The 22,211-nt window shown below is 40.2% G+C and overlaps 1 protein-coding gene across 2 annotated transcripts in view; it reads right to left on the reverse strand.

Annotated features, from left to right (window-relative positions):
• LOC124778329 (inorganic pyrophosphatase) overlaps positions 1-22,211 on the reverse strand; it is a 117,122-nt gene that overhangs the window by 49,664 nt on the left and 45,247 nt on the right. Inside the window, exons 2-5 of one of the 2 annotated variants that reach the window (XM_047253637.1) lie at positions 13,661-13,762; positions 13,220-13,335; positions 12,446-12,565; positions 4,861-4,947 (exon numbers count right to left, since the gene is read on the reverse strand). In XM_047253637.1, coding sequence (XP_047109593.1) covers positions 4,861-4,947; positions 12,446-12,565; positions 13,220-13,335; positions 13,661-13,718 — 381 coding nt within the window. In that variant the 5' untranslated portion in view covers positions 13,719-13,762. Of the gene's footprint in view, positions 1-4,860; positions 4,948-12,445; positions 12,566-13,219; positions 13,336-13,660; positions 13,847-22,211 lie in introns of those variants that run through there. The other variant, XM_047253636.1, reaches the window with a different exon arrangement.

A 22,211-nucleotide genomic window follows, 5' to 3' on the forward strand; every position in this document is an offset into this window, starting at 1 on the left:
TCTACGCACGGGTCATCTAATTTGTGCAAATAACAGACTGCTGATTTGCATATGTTGTGATGGCACCCGAAAGCAACCGTGATGGGTTCCATATGATTCATATCAGGCAGATTTGGTCACAGACATCAACATGATCTCACTACAATTCTCCTCAAACCAATGAAGCATGGCTCCAAGATATGGACAATTATACTGCTGAAAGACGACATTGCCATTGGGGAAAACATCAAGCACGAAGGGATGCAGGTAGTTCGCAGATGTCAATGAGTCTTCGATTAATACCACAGTCCCTTGCAACTGCAGGAGAAAGTCTCCCACAGCATAATACTGCCCCCATTAGCCTGCGTCCATGGAGTGCTGCACGTTTCGAGCTGCTGTTCACCTCGATGATGGCATTTGTTGGTTGATTCAGGTGACAGGACCAAACAGCAAGGTCATTGGTCAATGGCATTTGTTGAGATGACTATCAAATTAGTGTAGAAGAACTCTAAGAGCTGACAAGTTTCCATTTATCAACAGTTGAATCCCAATGGTTGCGTGCACACTGCTATCTTAAATGATTATGTCTTTGGGTCAACATTTGAACATGTAGGTGTGATCGTCTGCAGAGCTTCACGTTCAAAAAATATACAATGAACAGTATGCTCGAAACACTTGTGCATGCATCAGCATTGTTCTCTTTCAGACAAGATGTCACAGATCACCTCACTTTACAGAGCAGACAAGTCTCATACCCCAAATTTTGCAAAAAGTTGTGGACATCCAACCATTTAGTGCCTAGGAGTACTTTCACTGTCCTACCTCTTTTCGTAGGTGCTAGATAGTAGTATGCAAACATTTGACCAGCTTTGCCATTTATGAGATATTTGTTCACAGGCTCTGCATAACAATAAACTGCCCGTTTTCAAAGCCACTTATTTCAATGGATTTCCCCATTTGAGCCCATATTTTCACTAAGGTGATCACCCACCTATGCCTTCTCTTACTTTTGTTACCTCATGTGCCCATAATGCCACCAGGCAGCACCCAACTTTGCGATGGGCTGTGGTCATAACGTTTTGGCTTATCAGTGCACATGCAGATGGAATTGATTGATCTGCAACACAGTTCCTGTTTAAAACACAAATTCTTTTATAATAAAAACAGGGAAGTGTTTCCTGGTTTCCAAAATAAGGTTACAAACTTGTTGCAATGTCTTAATCTATGTATATGCGTGAAAGACTTTCGATTATGGAACTATCACAATTATGTGGCAACTCAAACGACAAAAATCTGTGGAATTGTCCGCACTTGCCCATATGCTGACCTTTTGTACCAGATGTGAATTTTATTACATCTTCAGTGCACTAAAAATTTTTGAATAACACTGAAATTTTTTTCAGTCTGATCTACACTGTTACGAAACAGGAAACAAAGCCAAATGCATGGCTCCAGAATGAAAAATTCCCAGCTTCTGACTAAGCCATGTCTCCACAATATTATTTTTTCCAGGAGTGCTAGTTCTGCAAGTTTCGCAGGAGAGCTGTGAAGTTTGGGAGGTAGGAGGTGAGGTACTGATGGAAGTAAACCTGTGAGGACAGGTTGTGAGTCATGCTTGGGTAGCTCAGTCGGTAGAACACTTGCTTGTGAAACACAAAGGTCCTGAGTTCAAGTCTCAGTCTGGCACAGTTTCAGTCTTCCAGGAAGTTTCACATTTAGTGTTCCTTGCACGACTGCACTGCCACTTAAATGCAGTGCTTTTGCTATTTCCCCCTGTTCCCGCTCAGCGTGACAATAGTGGAGAAGGAGGAGGGGGGGAGGAGGGGGAGGGAGGGAGGGATGTGCAGAGGGTGAAAATTCGCACATAAGCAAAAGCATTGCATGCGTGCAGAATTCTTGGCCATCCCCGGTTTAGACCTTGTCAAATATTGATCTAATTACTACTGTGAGGCAGTGCCAACAGACAAAGAATTTGATAAAGATTTAATAGTAGTGCTCTTTGACACTGAGAAGGCATGTGATAGTGTGAAAAGCAACATCTGGGACCCTTTAGGAAAGGGGAATTTGAATGCTGACTCTGAAGAACGAAGAAAATATGAGTTGTGTAGAAGTAGGTAAGAAGAAAGGCTTGTTTAAATAGAAAAATGGTCTGAAACAAGGGAGTGTACAATTCCTTCTACTTTCCATCACCATAATGGATGAGATTATGACAAGTGTGACAGTGCAAATAGGAAATGAAAATATGAAAGCAATGGTGGTGGTGGTAATTTTTTAAGTAATAAAGAAGGTGGAAGGTTTCAAGTAGTTGGGGAGAATAATAGAAGGCAGCAGAATGGTAGGACAAGGAGGTAAGCCCATGGTTTCTTGCAGAGTGCAGGAAGCCTGATATGGAGCAAGGAGGTATTGCCAAAACTTAAACAAATGTTATGTCAACTGTTTCATTCTCCAACCTTCTCCTAAGTTTCCAAAACATGGGCAATGAAGATGACAGGTGAGCAGGATACAGTCTTGCAAGATAAAATTTCACAGAAGTAGAATAGAATGTATCTAGTAAAGAAAGCAGCAGAGAAATAGTGAGAGAAGCCCAGGCAATATAGTATAGAAAAAAAACAGGATTAAAAAGATATGGGCATGTTAGAAGAATGCAAGTTTTAGGGGTACCAAGACAGGCCCATGAAATGACAAAAATAGGCCAGAGATGAGAAGAAGACCAAGAGACAAATGGATCGTTGGAGTGACGGAACGTGTGATGAGAGAAGACAGGGGAGATGAGAGAGAAACATGGAAAGACGGGGAAAGAGGAGATGCTCATCATTTATGGTTTCCAGCCCCTGGCAATATGAAAGACAACACAATGACAAAAAAGTAGGACCAAGGAATTAGTGCACTTTATAGATTAGACCTCTCCTCGAGTCAGAAATTCTGAAATGCTTATCACCCCCACAAGATCTACCAGTTGTAAGTCCCTTCATGGGGAGAGTAGGCTTCAACCTTTATATGGCCAATAAAAGGAATTCACACATCCTAAACCCATCCAGAACTTTAAACACTCAGATGTTTCATGTTTATCATGAACAAGCAACAGCAAATAATGTCTCATAACGATTGGACCACCATGTCTGTCTAATAATTGAAGGAAAAAGTAAAAAAAATTTAAAAGTTAATAACACTGTATTATTTGACTTACAAAGAATGAGCAGTGAAAGCTACAAATCATACCTAAATCATATCATTTGATTACCGTCTTAAGTAGTGCTCTGACAGACATTACTGCACGTGGGCAGCTACAATGACGTAGGAAGCCCATATATTCGTACATATGTAGTATTAATAGATCTTACATGACATCATAAAACAAATAGGATATTCCAAGAACATCAGAATTTCTTACATTATACTAAAATGCATAATTTGTCGAAGTGCACATTCATATGTCCAGGTTCGCAATGAAATAGGTCCCATCCTGACGAGATTTCAATGCGTTTTCAAGATGCAAATTTATTTTGGAGTACCAGTACTGTATTGTCTCATGTTTGGCTCTTTATTATAGTATAATGCCATACATGCCAGAAGACGAAAATGTGCACTTTAAATTCAGTGAACAGTTTAAACTAGCCAATAGTGAGGAATAAAACACTTCGTTCCTAATAAATTTACTGTCTCCTGGGAAATATTAGTAAAAGCCACATTTATTTACAAACTGACAAAAATAACTCCATTGTACTGCAAGGATATTGTCAAAAATATGGAAACAAAATAAAAATCAGAAAATAAACTAATAACATGTTAGCCTTCTGTAATTATGTGAATGTATTTTTATTCACTTGATAGCTTCCAACCTCAGAAATCTTTTGTTTTCACTTGATGTGAGAAGTGTAATAGCAAAATCACTAAACGTAAACACGGCTTATGTGGAGACTAATCCCTTCCCCACCACAACCCAGACTGCTATGTGCATGTGGCGTTCTGGCAGCTCGAGCGCAACACAAAATTTTTCCCGGATAGCATCTGGCTGCTTGTTGCTACTGCTGATACAGCTAATAGCCACACTTCAAATAGCCGGAAGCAGGAGAAGGTACACCCATATGCAATTCAACTGCGCAACAGCTCAAAAGAACTTGACATCACGCTCGTCGGTAGCAATTTATTGTTATGAAGTATTCCAGTAGCAGTCTTAACGCTTTTAACACATTTTGCTGTTTATCAGTTCTTACCCTTCAAAATGCCAAAAATGTAACTGAAGGCTAAACCACTGAAACCTACCTGGAATTCTAAAAAACTTTGAGGTTTTTCCTAGTTTCCTTCTGGATGAAAAAAATTCTTAGGTTTTTCCCAGATTTCCTGTATGTCCTGCAGCATATACAAACTTAAATGTATACGTGTGTGTGTGTGTGTGTGTGTGTGGCTCATCTCTTCATGGCGAGGGTGAGTAGAAATCATTGTCTTTATAATAATAAAAAGGTGCATGTCACTATGTACTGAATACAACTGACAAAATTATTCTCAATGATCGAAAGCATTATGGCAGTTTCAGCCACCTGTTGTGCTTTAAATCTGTGCACTATAAGCGAAGCATGCATGGAGTTGTGAATGTTCATTATGGTTCTGCTGTCCCGAACTTTAGTCTCTTTAGCACTGAGGCTATGAAGAGCCACAGTCTTATCAACAAAAATTTAATGCTAAACACAAAAAAAAAATGTGATACATAAATTACATTTTATGTGAATACGAATAGTTAAACAGTATTCTAATGGGACAACCTATATTTAAGTTTAATCTCTGATTTAAAAATTAATAGTGATGCTGAACATACGAAATATAGGTACTGAAATATTAAAAATTGTCTGCAGTGTATCCAAGCACTACACAGCAGTTACTCACCCTATAACCTATTTCTAGAACATCTATTGGGTCATTATCTCCTTTACAGCCAGTAGATTCATCTAGGACTTCTGGATTTTCCCATGTCTGAAAACAAAAATCAGAAGGTGTAATAACACAATGATCCACATGTCAGAGAGTAGCAATATAGATTATTATTATTATTTTTGTAGTATGTCATTTACTTCACATTTTGGGATTAATTTATGACAAACAAAAAACTGAGAATGCAAAGTGAAAAAATTGCTATTCATGACAGATGCATTCACATAATTTTCCTGTGTGTGTGTGTGTGTGTGTGTGTGCGCGCGTGTGCGTTAACTGATTTAGAAGGCTACTTTTACATTTCATTTAATTGCTAACTGAGAAACCCGGCATTACAAAGGTATTTAGAGTTGTGGTCGAGACTTGGTAAGCGTGGATTTTATTTTTGACTCTAAGCGTCTTTGTATACAACATTTCACGCAGTACAATTGAGGACATGAACGAAGAGCTAGTCTGCTTCACAAACATGGGGGAGAGCTATTTAAAGCTGGCTGTGCAAAAAGTAACTGACACTAAGGTTCACATCCACAACATGCAGCCTGGTGCTTTATTTATCCTCATGAATTTAAGTTTACCAGGTATAGTACATGTTTAAAGTGAAATAATGAATTGTTAGAAAGAAACAGGACTTGTACTGTAAAATATTAATACCTGGGCCACTTCCTTTCAAAATTTCCACTTCTATGATGTTATGTTGGAAAAGTAAGGTTCTGCGAGTGAAGAATTCTGATGAGCGAGATAATTCGTGACACTCCTGTTAAGATTTATGTCATGCCTTACTTTCCAACAGCGTTTCCAAAAAGTTACTTTAAGCCTGACTTTTCTCAGTTCACAGCAAGTCTTACCTCAATATCTTCAATGGATTCATCAGAGGGCAATGTCTTCAGTTTTTTTTCTGTGCTGGTGCATTCAGAAAGACTAATATTTTCTAGGCATTTTTATTCATAAACAAAACAAAATCAAAATGTAATGAATAGCTACCAAATCACAAAGCTAACATAATAAATTCTTTTTCATAGCAAAGAATATAAATAAAGAATCAAAGGAACCAAGGCAATGTCAAGTTTTTACAACAAAGCAAAAATAAGTAAAGCTGTGTGTCCTAGCCAAGTAAATTCACTGCTAGTTTGTATTTATAAAGTTAAGATTGTGGCACTTATTTCTGCCACGGACATGAACTTCCGAAAATGCATCTGACACTGAGTTAAGAAATTAACATTGCCATCCATTGGTCCTCTGGTGTATTATGCCTTTATGATTAAACATCCGAGCTACTAAGCTGAGGAAAGAATTTCCAGTGAAACTTAAAGTTATATTTTTTTCCCATGGTCCTATTCTGATGAAATAAAGCCTGCACATTACCCCAAGCTACACTAACAACCTGTAAAAACCCTACGAAGATTTGTCTAGTAGTTTTGGAGATTAGCTCGTTCGGACAGATAACGGTTTTACAGTTTTATTAGAATACATGACCATTAGCAAACTCCCACATGTAATGAGCTGCCACTTAAGATTTACGAACTATCAACAATGCCCTATCTACTAGTTTCTGAGAAAGTTGCAAAACAGTGGGGAATTGAAACTACTGATTTCCAAATACCTCACAGGAGGATGTCAAACAATGGGAAATCCAGCATAGAAGCTACTCACCATATAGCAGAGATGCTGAGTCGCAGATAGGCACAACAAAACAACTCTCACAATTTTAGCTTTCGGCCGTTAAGGCCCTCGTGAACAGACAAGGCCTTAATGGCCGAAATCTATAATTGTGAGTCTTTTTATTGTGCCTCTCTGACTCAGCATCTCCACTGTATGATGAGTGGCAACTTTCCTTCTCACAAAATTGTCACATGGGGATGTCTGACAACTGCCGATATTTCGAAAGGTGCACAGCCTGTCATTCTCAAGGTGTGCATGCACAGAATCAAGCAAAAACTTCAATCTTGTGTGACATTCACGCTCAATATACCAGGCCTTCACAGTCCTCATGGTCTGATGAATACAACATGCAATAACTCCGAGGGATACGATAGACATCCACCTCACACAAACCAAGGTATTCCTGTACATTCCTAAAAGGTCCCTAAACTTTGATAATGATTGAAAAGCAAATTTTTTATAAAATTTTCACAGAATATGGCCATTCTAGTTGCAAATAAGACCTGCTTACGATAAAGTACCACAAACTCTGGTGCCCATTATCATCACTCTCATGGTTGGTCAATAATGTACATCTCATCTATCTTTTATAACAACCATTCTAAGGAAAAACGGTCTAACTCCGCTGACAATTTCTGGGTCTGAGATGATGTGGGCCCTCTGTATCATGGTTCGGAATACCCATCCATGCTAAGCCGGATGGTGACAACCACCAGCCTGTAGATACAAATCAGTATGCATTCGCTTCCTATGAATGGCATGTTTCCTTGTACCACCAACCTTCCCCCTAGCAAACACATGAAGGATGATAAGGCAGCCACCCTGTAGCATTTTCATCATGAAAACTAACATTCAAGTGGATTTAGTTCCAATGTTCTAAAAAGCGACCTAATTTTCACCTTCATGATGCCACATAATAACAGTATTGAAGAAGAAGAAAGAAAACAATAGCAGCAAGGTGTTTTGCTGTGCAGTAAGCCAGAGCATCAAGGTTACTGGAAACAGGACCAAGAGTGGAGCCCTTCTGCCTCTTCTGGAGGCCTTATGTAGTGGGGGTCAGCACAATAATAATTAAGACTCTTGATAGTGAAAATGATAGGGTGTGCACCTGTTGAAATATTGGCAGTGAGGCTGTGCTTGTGCCGCCACTCTTAACCATCCCAAAAACAATTTTTACAAATTCTAGCAAGTCAACAATTTGCAGCATGAGCTGCTATGGCCACCCACTGCTATTTTTGTGTATTTCTTCTTTGTTCATCCCGTACTATATTACTCCAGTCACAATCTACATTCTCAGTATTATCAATTCTGTCCTCTTTAGAACTTTATTACTATGTATCACCTAATCTTTCCTCATTACCTCTTCACCATTTATCCATAAATTTCTCAACATTTCCCTGCCTTTCATTCATTTCCATTTGCAACTCATGATTCTGTTTAGGTTTTAGTTAAATTTTTTGTTTTCAGAAGGTGCAAGTACTCATTACAAATAATTTTAGTAAAGAATGTCCTCTTAATTAGATTTAAGTTCTGGTAAAACCAGTGTCAAATTCTTTGTTTCGCAAGTAAGGAATGAGTAATGGGTCATCACTACTGTCATTGGAGATTAAGCAATAGCTCAGATTTCAGAAGAAATCTGGGAGGGCACAACTTCGCTATCTGAGGGATCTTTGCAGTATTCGCCTTAGTTGGTTTAGATAACCTATATAACATATGATAGCCAGACTGGAGTTTGATTTCTCTAATGAAACAGAGCCTTAAGCTGAACACTATCATCTCATTCTGCTGTATCATAAGACATAAAAAATTAGCAAATTAAACATTTTCCTATGTAAGATCATATTTATTTGAAGGAAAGTATTACATCAACTGAAAATTACTTATTACATGCCACGACTGACAATATGTGAAGTGAACAAACTTTCAAGGTGACTCTCAATATGACAAGTTTTCCTTTTATAATTTACCAATGATTATTTCATATTTTGATATTGTTGTCATTAGAAGTGAGACAGAGCAATAGGCAGTGATGACGTTCTGGAAGCACACCTAAAAATGGTAGTGTGTTCAGTGTGATGTATCGAAAGGGCTTAGATCAAGATGGCCAGGAAAATGATTTGAACCACAGGTATCTGAAACTAAATCCAGATTTAACTACTGCAGGTCATAACTGTTTGAAGTTTCATTACGAGGCATTGATCACTGGGTTCATAATTAAACATTTTCAGATCAACTTCCCATTTATTTCTAACATGGAAAGAAGTCTGTAATCAAGAAGAAACTTGCCAGTTTGGAAGAAAGAAGAACAGCAGTACTACATACACCTCAGTATTACAGCAATTATTTTGTGAACAGAGATCTTTATTTTGTGATACAGACATAACTTCATTTTGACTGTTGCTGATATCTTTCTTATTATTGGTAAAAACTATGTTTATGATGTAGTTTCCTAAAACAGCTCCATTCTGTGAAGTTTTCCCTTGACGGACAACATGTGACTAGCTTTTTCCCAGTCTTCAGAGGTGACTATTGCTACAAGTTTTTTTGATGAGAGATTCCTGCAGAGTTTCCAGAATGAATTTTCACTCTATGGCAGGTATGCATTGCTCTGAAACTTCCTGGCAGATTAACGCTGTGTGCCAGACTGTGACTCCAACTTGGGACTTTTGTCTTTCACAAGCAAATGCTCTACTGACAGCTATCCAAACACGACTCTCAAATCATCCTCTTGTCACTGTAGTAACCTTTTTCCCAAGAGTAGTAGTATTGCAAGGTATGCAGGAGAACTGTGAAGTTTGGAAGGTACAAGATGGGGTACTGGCACAAATAATGCTGTGAGGGCGGGTTTCGAGTTGTCCTTGGATAGCTCAGTATGTGCCTGCATAAGGTAAAGGTCCCAGGTTTGAGTCCAGGACTGGCGTGGAGTTTCAACCAGCCAAGAAGTTTGCATGCACAATAATATTTTTATTATTGTAACAACAGAACCTTTTATTTTGAGCCATATTCTGTTGTGTTGAAATGGTTGTGGTAAGGTGACAATCTAATGAATATGCCTATATGGTTTTGCCAGCTCTTCTTTTTCGCACATGGTTAAGCATGGTTTATGGTGGGATCCTAGTTCTAGGAGCTAAGTTTTTAAATTCATCACTTACTTGGACATTATGACACTAATGATCTCCTGTTGATAGTGTAGGCATGTAATGCCCAAACCATTTTTGTTAGCCGACCCAGTACATCAATCCCCTGGTCAAGATAATAAAGGCAAACTGTTCCACTGAACAACATTTGAGGGAATTGCTTTTGATGCTGTTCTGTATCACACAATACACAACAGTCGTTACAGATAAAATACTTACCCTGGAACTCTAATAAATGGAAAGAAGATCTCAGCGCACAACAATGCCACAGGACAGCAAGCTGCATGATGCAAAGAGCAAATGGTTACTGCTGTTGTGGGAGTGAAGGTCTGGTAATTGCAGATGGCTGCTGCAGCCTCTAGTCCAAGCTGTTCCCCTTTGTGCACCTCACCTCATTACTTTCTCCATTGCTGTCAACAAGTCTTTTTCAACAGCCTATATGATGTGAATATTTATGAACTATCAAACTGAGTACCAGAGCAGAAAGTTATTATACTGTCCTCAAAAACACAATTACTGCTCAACTGCAACAGTTTTTTTGCACACAGTACAAAAATCAAATACAAATTTTACTCAGCTCAACCCCAACAAGGACTGGAAGGTTGGAACAAGAAAACTCCTTTAGTGACAAATTATTACTAAAATATAATTGTGGACTTAAGTACTCACAAGGGTAACTCTCCATCACAACACCTCAGGTTTACGGCAATATGTCCCAGCGGGAAGCCCATAAAAATGGAACACACATCAAGCAAGAAAACAGGTAGGTGAGCTGAAATATGTGAAAAAAGAAGCAAAATATAAACAGTGAATGGTCCAAGCTCAAAATGTGCAACAGAGGAAATCTGAACAGCCATGGCATTGTGGTCACTTTGTTGGACTGCGAAGGAAATCTGTTCATATCTGCCTTTTACTCTGTTCTCAAAGTTATGAGCTGTCCATCATTGACGTGTGTGTTCACTGTATTCAAATTTGTGTGTGTACGCTGTGGTGCAACATCTGTTTGCTAAAGTGAGATTTAAGGAAGGGACCACGAGCTGCACTTACCTCCATTTGTTCCACACAAGTAACACTTGAGTTTTGCATTCTGTTTTGGAGGTTTTGACTAATTCCTTTGTTGTAACATAGTTTACACCTGTTTATTTGATGTTTTCATTTCTGTGGGAGAGGTATGCTGCTTCTTGCCTGCTCTCACTATTCAATACATTTACTTGCAATGGTAACATATTCTTACTACATGACATTTTATACTGAATGTACAGTATGACATTTCCAAGACAATAGGAGCAGAACAGACTCATCAATGACTGCGCCGACGGTTCATAAAATAGTGACAAAAGCTTGGGCATGAGGGACATTGAACCCAGGCTCCCACTCTGCAGTCCAACACCGTGACCATACAAGAATGACACCATTATTCTTGCAATGTGGTTGATGTTGCAGATCTTGAGCTTCAACCGTTCACTGTTTATATTTTGCTTCTTTTATCATGTTTCAGTATATCTGCCAGTTTTCATGCTTGATGCATGTTCAGTTTTTGACAGACTATTCAATGGGCCATTTTACAACTAAATTGGGAGGGGGGGGGGGGGTGGGGGGGGTGCAATGGGGTGTTTCCCTGGTCAGAAACAGTGTACTGAATCTCAGTGGATGGGCAAATTTCAGACCATAAGCAGTTGAAACTACTTATTGAGCTGGAGAGATTCTGGTCACTTTCCAGCTAATTCAGGTTTCTGTGGTCTCTGAATAACTCCAACAAATTCTGACAGTACTGGTATCTTTAACAATGCTACAGTTAAATCATTCATCTGAGCTGTATCCATATTCTGGTGATAAGAGGTACATTTCATTTAAATGCAATATAATGAAATTAACATTATGGCCTATGAAATTAGTGTATTGGAGAGACCATGTAAATCATAACGCAGAAGGTGTAAGTGCATGTACAGAGTCTGCAGCTTATGCTAGTGTTTTCTGCTGTTGGCATAGGTTGTGAGATGTGAATAACTGAAGGCATGAGTCCGATGTGCGCAGCAAATCACACTGTTTGTAATTTCTCACGATTAGTAAATAAAGTTTGCTGGTATTTTGAATCACTTGCAACAATAAACTAAAACACAGCTCTGAAGAGCTTGAAGTATTTAGAAAGAACAGCCAAATATTTGTGGTAACATTATATGACTGGGTGAGTAAATGGCTAGCATATACTAGTACCTGATTGGCCATAACCAACGAAACTGCCAATAGCCGCATGCAATGAACGAGATGTGAACACTATAAACGCACTTTAGCCACCCCAAACATTCAGTTGCTATGAAGATTCTTGGCAAATGAATAGGAGTAGTTGCCCAACAAATTAATTCAGTACCACACAGAAAAATAAAGTTTTACTTTATAATCAACACAGCATTTTAAACAGATTCCCTTTATTTAGAACTAGTCATGCAGGAGAGCAAATGGACTTCAAACTGACCATCAGCTTTGACCAGTAACAATAGATTATGGCAGCATGTATAAAGTTATGGCAATTTAATCATTCACAGTCAACTGACCTACGACATAAGATCCTTTGTTACGATTACTGAATGGCTTAAAGCAGCAATTCAGAAACAGCATACTAAGGTTACATATGTCTTACTGATATTTGCAACAATGGTGTCACTGAAAGTAGATGGCCAGTTTCAGTACCACCTCATTATTGTGTGTAGCTTCTTTGTGTGTTAAGGCATGAACGGAAGAATTACCTGTGGAAGTGCACCATAATTCCATATATAACCATGGTGGGGGAAACAGTTCGCCACATATCTGAGTTTTCCTTTCTTTACATCTTGCTTAATAGGGTTCAGAACTTCCTTCAGATTGATCTACAAAAATAAGAATTTTGTTTATACATTCGAATCTTGTCAGTCACAATTTAGAGAATTGTGTGTATTTGAAACTACTAGCAAAATGGTTCTGAGCACTACGCGACTTAACTTCTGAGGTCATCAGTCGCCTAGAACTTAGAACTAATTATACCTAACTAACCTAAGGACACCACATACATCCATGCCCGAGGACGGATTCGAACCTGCGACCGCAGCGGTCGCTCGGTTCCAGAGTGTGGCGCCTATAACCGCACGGCCACTTCGGCCGGCAAACTACTAGCAAGTAACATGTTTAAGAACTTGTTAGCCTTAATTACAGCCCATCAATGCCACTGTTAAACTGTTTTATTATTAAATAGCTGTCTAATTTATTAGTTTACATATTACAAGTATTTAAGGGAGAGCGAAGCTATTCTGAGGTGCAGAAATGTACTTCACAAACACCAACGAAATTAGGTATATTTTGACAAGCCTCTGGATATAGAGTTAACATTTTGTGTCCTCCCAACTGCTAGTTTTATACTCTAAGATTACATCTGAAATTTTAACAAAAACTTAACTAAGGATTAGCACTATATTCTGCAAACATGTATCCACACGGTATAGCTGCTCTTTAGTTATATATATATAACTTGGCACAGAAATAATTACCTCCATTTTCGCGTTTGTCCACCTCGGAACTTCCACAACCATGTTGAATATTTTGTTACCGGCATCGGCATAAAGAGGAATGTCATGCAACGGAGAAATAGGGCCTTTCTCATTTTCTGTAAAACAATTTTAGTATAGCATCACGGTTTTTATACTTCACTACATTACACTAATAAGTCACATCAGTGCACCAGAATTTAACATGAATATTAAAACGGCAATAGAGCCATGTACACACCTTCATTGTGTTACTAAATATTAATAGTAAGACGATATTTTCAGAGCAGAACTTTACGAGCTCTGTCAAGTGATGTCCTTCATCTGAGTACATATGGCCTTGAACTATATATTTTATCAGAATGTACATATTGGTCTACTTGTCACGACCGGGTTCCATATGATAACACTTATCCCGTATGACCAAGCAACGTTAATACTTACTGAAATATATCCTATATTCCAAGCTGTTTGGAGCTCCTCGTTCTACTGTAGAATACATTTTTCTTCTCAACGAATTTACAAGTACACCAGCCACAGCACCACCTGCGGACAAATGAACACACCGCTGTTTAACACAGTCTGCTAACACGTGCGTAACAGTTCTGAGCATCCTGCCATCTAGTGGCACTATCTTGCTTCACAAGGTCGACCGACAGCTGTAACATCGACCGACCAATGGGAATTGATACCGTATCTTCTTGTCAGTAGTTGCATACAATTTAGCATCTCAAATTGATCTGTCGAACCTGATTACTAGAGTTAGAAACAAACAATATTATATCACGACAACAGGTTTACCCACGAGAAAACGAGTGTTATCCTTAATGTGACGTGTATCTTTTCCGAGAAGTATAGTTGCGACTGATGCTGCATGAAAGGCGTCTCACTCAAATATCATTATAGTCTTTGTTTTTCTGTTCTACTCCTTCCGGCAGCTTATTTAATTCTTTAAAGTAATGTAAGCATCCTACGACGGCCTTAATTTTTAATGCAGTATTTTACTTTCACCAGTCTGAGGATTCGGAATCCAATCGTGACGCTCTGTAGCTCACGACGGAACATGCAGGAGAGTTTTTGAATCAACATCAGGGTACCACATGGAACTGTTAAAAAGCAGCAACGACGCGGAATTCCATTAAGCCATTGCTGACACCTCTCATAGTTTCTAGTTCGACTTAGAGAATATTATCGCGGAAAACTTCCATTCACTGCAGGTATATCTAAAGTTCATTTAACTATGATTTTTACTATGATAACGGGAATTTAATGGACTCAAATTGTTGTTACCTGGTCCACAAACTGTCACTGTGATTGTCAAATGAATTTAATTATTATTCACGTAACGTAATGGGATGTTGTATGTTTCAATGGCCCTATTAAAAATAATAACAATTACGTGTAAATTTACGCCAGTTTACATTTCTGCGGCTAAAATGAAAACGGAAGTCATTCTTTTTGCACACTAATATTGTAAGTACACAATGTTTCATTATATCTGCGTACTTAGATAGCGATAATTCTTCAAGTAAACAAGTATTGTTTAAGTGTTAATATATTACAGTAATTATTTATATCCTTCACGCTCTCGTGTACAGACGTTGACCATACTAAACGTAATCAGCGAGAAAACTCTTGCAAGTCTACTAGAAAAAAGATCTTATGTCATTATAAATGACTTTACCAAACAAATTGTAAAATATTTTCTGTCAACAATACCTAGTTTTACTAAAATCGGCTAGATCTCACCGGAAAGCACGGCTCCTTGTCACACTAAATCCGGAAGACGGAACGGTGTCAGAGAATAGCAGTGCTATCAGTGAGATAAAATTGTTGCAGCGATAAAATCTTCGTGATGACCCAGTACGTAAATGGCACTCTGGTCAATGTCATTCTTATCGTAGTCTGGATCGTACTTAACTATCACCCAGTAAGCTATGTGACACTGGTGCGTGAACTTTTCTCTTTTTGCGATTTTTAGGCAGAGATCTAAATCTTGTTCCTCTCTTGATACTCGTTTGAGAATAATCAATATATTGCCACATTAATAAAACGTTAACCAAGTGGACAACCTACAGTGAAACGGAGATCATAGCTGCAGGAGCAGACAGATGGGTTTATAATTTACGTACCGTGAGGAATTTTCACAGAATATGGTCACATATGAGTATTTTGATAAACGTAAATGGAAGGTGTGCAGACCCGATCACTCACTGGACTCGGACACAATAGTAAAAATATCCACGAGTATTCTCTTAGTGCATTTACACCGATCAGTGAGAACGTTATGACTACCTACGTGTAATAGCCGGTATGTCCACCTTTGGCACGAATAACAGCGGCGACGCGTCGGGTCTTGGTAGGTCGTTCGAAGGAGCTTGCACCACATCTGCACACACAAGTCACCTAATTCCGGGAAGGGGGCCGACGAGCTCTGACGCCAAGTTCAATCACATCCCAGATGTGTTCGATCGCGTTCAGATCTGGCGAGTTGGAGGGCCAGCTCATCAACTGTAACTCTCCGATGTGTTCGTCAAACCACTCCATCACACTCATGGCCTTGTGACATGGCGCATTATCTTGGTGAAAAATGTCGCAGCCACGGGAAACGCGATCGTCATGAAGGGATGTACGTAGTCTTCAACCAGAGTACGCCATGCCGCCTTGCACGATCTCTATTGGACCCGCGAATACACACGTGAATGTTTGCCAGAGCGTAAATATAGCCGCTGCCAGCTTGTCACCGTCCTACGGTACAGATGTCAAGCTGTTCCCTGGAAGACGACGGATTCGCGCCCTCCCATGGAAATGATGAAGACAGTATCGGGATTCATCAGACCGCGCAACGCTCTGACACTGTGCCAACGTTCAGTGCCGATGGTCACGTGCCCATTTCAGTCGGAGTTGCCAATGTCATAGTGATAACATTGGCACATGCATGGGTCGTTGACTGCGGAGACCCATCGTTAGGAGTGTTCCGCGCTCTGTGTGTTCGGACACACTTGTACTATGTAGTTGTTGCTGTGGTCTTCAGTTCTGAGACTGATTTGATGCAGCTCTCCATGCTACTCTATCCTGTGCAAGCTTCTTCATCTCCCAGTACCTACTGCAACCTACATCCTTCTGAATCTGCTTAGTGTATTCATCTCTTGGTCTCCCTCTACGATTTTTACCCTCCACGCTGCCCTCCAATACTAAATTGGTGATCCCTTGATGCCTCAACACATGTCTTACCAACCGATCCCGTCTTCTCGTCAAGTTGTGCCACAAACTCCTCTTCTCCCCAATCCTATTCAATACTTCCTCATTAGTAATGTGAACTACCCATCTAATCTTCAGCATTCTTCTGTATCACCACATTTCAAAAGCTTCTATTCTCTTCTTGTCCAAACTATTTATCGTCCATGTTTCACTTCCATACATGGCTACACTCCATACAAATACTTTCAGAAATGACTTCCTGACACTTAAATCTATACTCGATGTTAACAAATTTCTCTTCTTCAGAAACGCTTTCCTTGCCATTGCCAGTCTACATTCTATATTCTCTCTACTTCGACCATCATCAGTTATTTTGCTCCCCAAATAGCAAAATTCCTGTACTACTTTAAGTGTCTCATTTCCTAATCTAATTCCCTCAGCATCACCCGACTTAACTCGACTACATTCCATTATCCTCGTTTTGCTTTTGTTGATGTTCATCTTATACCCTCCTTTCAAGACACTATCCATTCCATTCAACTGCTCTTCCAAGTCCTTTGCTGTCTCTGACAGAATTATAATGTCACCGGCGAACCTCAAAGTTTTTATTTCTTCTCCATGGATTTTAATACCTACTCCGAATTTTTCTTTTGTTTCATTCACTGTTTGCTCAATATACAGATTGAATAACATCGGGGAGAGACTACAACCCTCTCACTCCTTTCCCAACCACTGCTTCCCTTTCATGTCCCTCGGCTCTTATAACTGCCATCTGGTTTCTGTACAAATTGTAAATAGCCTTTCGCTCCCTGTATTTTACCCCTGCCACCTTCAGAATTTGAAAGAGCGTATTCCAGTCAACGTAGAGAAAGATTTTGACTATGTTGACTGGAATTCGAATATACTTGTTCTATATCCAGCATTAAAGTCTGATGTTAGATCGGCCACAGTTCGCCGCCTGTCCTCTTTTACCAGTCTGCCCAAACTACGACGTCCGATGACCATAATGAGGGTTGGCCGTCCAGTCCCACGACGTCTGTACGTGGTTTCACCTTGGTTTCGCCACGTGTTGAAGACACTCACTACAGCACTCCTCGATCACCGACAGGTCATGAAGCTTCCGAAATGCGCGTGCCGAGCCTCCGGGCCATTACAACCTGCTCCCGGTCAAACTCAGGGAGATCGCGCGCCTTGCTCATTCTACACGCGGTCACTGATAGTACATGCATGTGCGTGTGTCTGACTTGCAGTCATTCTTCGCCAAGTGACGCTGCTATCACCTGTCATCTATTTCGATAGTACGCCACTGTTCATAATTTTCTGGCTGATAAGTGTAAATTAGGATGACTACAAAAATCTAATTGTGGGGGAGAGAGATGCCAGACTGAGATACACTTACTCACAAAGAACATCGCTTACAAGATTTTGCCCATCTGATAATTGAGTACTGCTCGTCAATGCAGGAAACTTCTCTTGTTGGACTGACAGAACAGGGACAGACGAGATTTGAAGAATGGATGCCCAATTCGACACGAGATCACGTAGTCTTGCGAGAGCGTCACTAAAATCGTCAACAACTAATGTTACAGACGTTTCAAGGTAAGGTATTGTACATCAGAAGGGCTTACTCTTGAAATTGGAGTCAAAAAACCTGTTACTTCCTTCCACAGACACATCGCGAAATCAGAAGGAGAGTTAGTGATAAACTTCCAGAGCTCGTCACGTTGTATAAATATTCAGTGGTAATATTAAGAAGTAGTATGCATTGGAACGAACACCGAAAATAAGTAGTGGGAGAGGAGAAGCGTTCTTGGAAGTGTTCTGCAGCAGTGGCATGATCCTTGTAACGAAATCGCTAGTGCACGCAGTTCTAGAGCACTATTCTAGCGGTTGAAACTCTTCCAGTTAGGCGTGGTAGCATACGTCGGACGAATTTAGTTTATATCTCGAGTAGGTACGACAAGAATAAGATTAGGGCTTCCAAGATAGATACCCGCGCTATGGTTGTCAGGTCCAAAAGTAGAAAAGCCGAACTTGGCGTTGTATTTAGCGGGACATTTTATCCTAAAAGCCAGACTTCCTGTTTCGAATGCAAATAAAGTCAATTAGGTATTTTCAGTCATTTATTAGCAATCAATTACAGTCAGTTTCTTGTGAGGTCAAGCTTAAATGTGCTTAAACGAAAAAACTACAGTCAATAAACAGCCTTGGAATTTGACAGTTTTCATAGTAAATAAGTGTTCAGTCATCCTAATTGCTCAGTCTTCTTCCTAGGGAAGCCTTACGTCAGAATAAACCAAAAGTTCCTCGTTAAACAAAATTTAAAATAATGATCTTTCTTCTGGGCTGTAAAATGAAAAGATACTCAATAACTATGGTAATTTCAGTCATACTTACAAAGAAATAACTGTAATCTATAGCTCAATATTAATATTTCTCATTTGAACCGACTTTATCAAGTACATAACTTTCTTGGGAATCATTTGGTGGAACTCTTGACGGAATAATTTTAAGTTACACAAAATGAAGGTCATTGGTTTTGACTGGACCTTAGTTGTGCGTTCTCTACCTACAAAGCCTTACAAAACCTCGACAGGCCGGACTTGTATACGAGCCGCTGAGAACCAAAGTAATCAAAGTCAAAAAATTTTAGTTTTTGAATTATACTACTCAGTTTATTCACAATGCACGGAAATCTGTTGGGGAGAAGTGTTGTAACGATAACTCCTACTGGAGCCTCTGGAGAGCTCCAAAGGCATTCTTCCTCTCACGCCAGAGTGAAGTGCGTTCGTGGGGACTGTGGTATAAGTGAAGCGGCAAGACCACGTGGTCTTGTTGTTCTGTGTTGTTTTACTTGATTACTTATGGTCTAAAATCAAAAAGACACTGTAACAGTGCTAGTAAGTATTAGCATTGTTTTCTTTCTTTAGATTGGTGATATCCAGATGTTATTAAAACAGAAATTGTCTTTAAAAGGGAAGTTTGCACTCCATGTTGAAGTCTAGGTTAAAGCCTTGACAAATCAAGCAGTGATGTCTCACATTAAATACATAAACCATAAAATTAATCCGTCTCAACAATGCTGTGCGACCTGTAACCGAGGCAAAAAGGAAAGCCGTGATGACATTTCTCTCGTACATCCCTCCGGTGAACCGCGTTTTCTTCAACCAACCGACAACTGCAAGTTCGCTTCAGGAATCTGGACCTGGACATGTTGACCCTTTGGCACAGGGCGATAATGTGGACGGTGAAACCGAGTAAACAGACATGCAGCCGGCCTCGGTGGCCGAACGGTTCTAGGCGCTTCAGTCCGGAACCGCGCGACTGCTACGGTGGCAGGTTCGAATCCTGCCTCGGGCATGCATGTGTGTGATGTCATTAGGTTAGTTATGTTTAAGTAGTTCTAAGTTCTAGGCGACTGATGACCTCAGAAGTTAAGTCCCATAGTGCTCAGAACCATTTGAATTTTGAAAACAGACACGCTCTATTATAAAACCTCTTGAAATGGCAAAAATTACCTTTTAAGAAATTTCGACATTTAGAAACAACAATTTATTTACAATCCATAGATGAACGCACTGCTGAACTGTTAGTCGGACTCAGTAGGTAGCGTCCTAGGATTAACAAATGTGTGTGTGTGTGTGTGTGAATTCCTAAGGGACCAAACTGCTGAGGTCATCGGTCCCTAGACTTACACACTACTTAAACTAACTTATGCTAAGAACAACACACACACCCATGCCCAAGGGAGGACTCGAACCTCCGGCGGGAGGGGCCGCGCATTCCGTGACATGACGCCTCAAACCGCACGTCCACTCCGCGCGGCTAGGATTAACAACAATAATGCAATTCCAGAATGAAATTTTCACTCTGCAGCGGAGTGTGCACTGATATGAAAGTTGCTGGCAGATTATAACTGTGTTCAGGACTGAGAATCGAACTCGGGACCTTTGCCTTTCGCGGGCAAGAGCTCTGCCTTATGAGCTACCCAAGCACGACTCACGAGTAGTGCTCACAGCTTTAATTCCGCGAGTACCTCGTCTGCTACCTTCCAAACTTCACAGAAGCTCTCCTACCGACCTTGCGGAATTAGCACTTCTGGAAGAAACGATATAGTGGAGACATGGCTTGGCCACAACCTGGGGAATGTTTCCAGAATGAAATAGCACTCCTAGAAGAAGACTTGATATAGCGGAGACATGGCTTAGCGACAGGCTGGGGGATGTTTCCAGAATGAAATTCTCGCTCTGCAGCGGAGTGCGCGCTGATATGAAACTTCCTGGCAGATTAAAACTGTGTGCCGGGCCGATGCAATTATTTTAACTCAGTTTGTGAGAGAAAAGTGCGTAACGGGGGAAATAAGTGCCGACTCACATTTACTGTATCACTTTATGTCTATGTTTTATAAATAAATAGCAATTATGGAGATTAAAAGACAGCCTGTTCCTTTTCAGGTATTCTACTTCACCAAAATGTTTATAAGAAGAGTGGTACAACTTATGATTTATACCACCTTACCTTTCACTGAGAGTAAATTTCTGAGACGAAAAGTGGTACTCCAACTTTTAGGGACTATAAAAAGGAATGTAAGGTACAAATAATTAAAATGTATGTAGTATACATAATTATAATATTTCATTCGTACATTTCATGAAATGAATCACGAATTATTGTAAAGCATAAATTTACATGAAACGAAACGCAAAAGTTTTCATTTCTCAGCGGCTCATATACACAGTCGGACGCGACCGGGTATGTCCCGCTAAACCCGCACTCCTGGCAACCCTGTCTCACGTTCCTTACGGGAATAGAACAGCACGTGAACTTGATAATTTTGGTATGACGGACCTTACGCCATTCACAGTACAGTGACTTGAGAATTATATGTGTAGTCCTAGAAAACTAGTGCTTATACGGAGATGTATCGACAGTCACTCTTTTCAGCTGTTTAGCAAACCTTTATTTTACAACCAGTTTCAGCGTCAGAGTAGGACCAACACCAGAGATAAAAGACTGATATTAGTTGTCAATCATCTGTTTTAGAAACAGTTGATAGCTGCATATCGTTTCTCAGCAAGAATTACTCTCAGTATTTTACGTGGCCGTCCAACGGAATAGACAGAAAACAAGGAAGGAATATTACAGCTTTTGCGAGGCTTGGAAAAGACGAGAGAGGTACTGGAAAAGGAAAGCTATGAAGGCGGATCGTGAGTCGTGCTTGAATAGCTCAAAAAATGGTTCAGATGGCTTTGAGCACAAGTGGGTCAGCCGTGCCACAAGTTACGTAGTGGCGCCACTTTCAGACTGCAATTGCACTGGTGTGCAAAACTGAAGGTTCAAAAATGGCTCTGAGCACTATGGGACTTAACTGCTGAGGTCATCAGTCCCCTAGAACTTAGAACTACTTAAACCTAACGAACCTAAGGACATCACACACATCCATGCCCGAGGCAGGATTCGAACCTGCGACCGCACGATTCCAGACTGTAGCGCCAGGAACCGCTCGGCCACTCCGGCCGGCCTGAATAGCTCAGTCGAGGCAAGGTTCCAGTTTCCCGTTCCGGTTCGGCACAGTTTTACGGCTACCAGGCACTTTCATAAGAGTGCACACTGCACAACAGAGTGCAAGATTCAGTCAGGAATAAGGATTAGTCTTGAACGCTCCGTCGACGACGAAGCCATTATAGAATGAGCATAAAGTCGGATTAGAGAAGAATGGGAATGGAAACCGGCCGTGTCCTTTTCAGACGAAGCATCCCGGCATTTGTTACTAGCAGTTTACGGAAACCGAGGA

The sequence above is a fragment of the Schistocerca piceifrons genome, chromosome 1 (assembly GCF_021461385.2).
Source record: "Schistocerca piceifrons isolate TAMUIC-IGC-003096 chromosome 1, iqSchPice1.1, whole genome shotgun sequence".
Lineage (NCBI taxonomy): Eukaryota > Metazoa > Arthropoda > Insecta > Orthoptera > Acrididae > Schistocerca > Schistocerca piceifrons.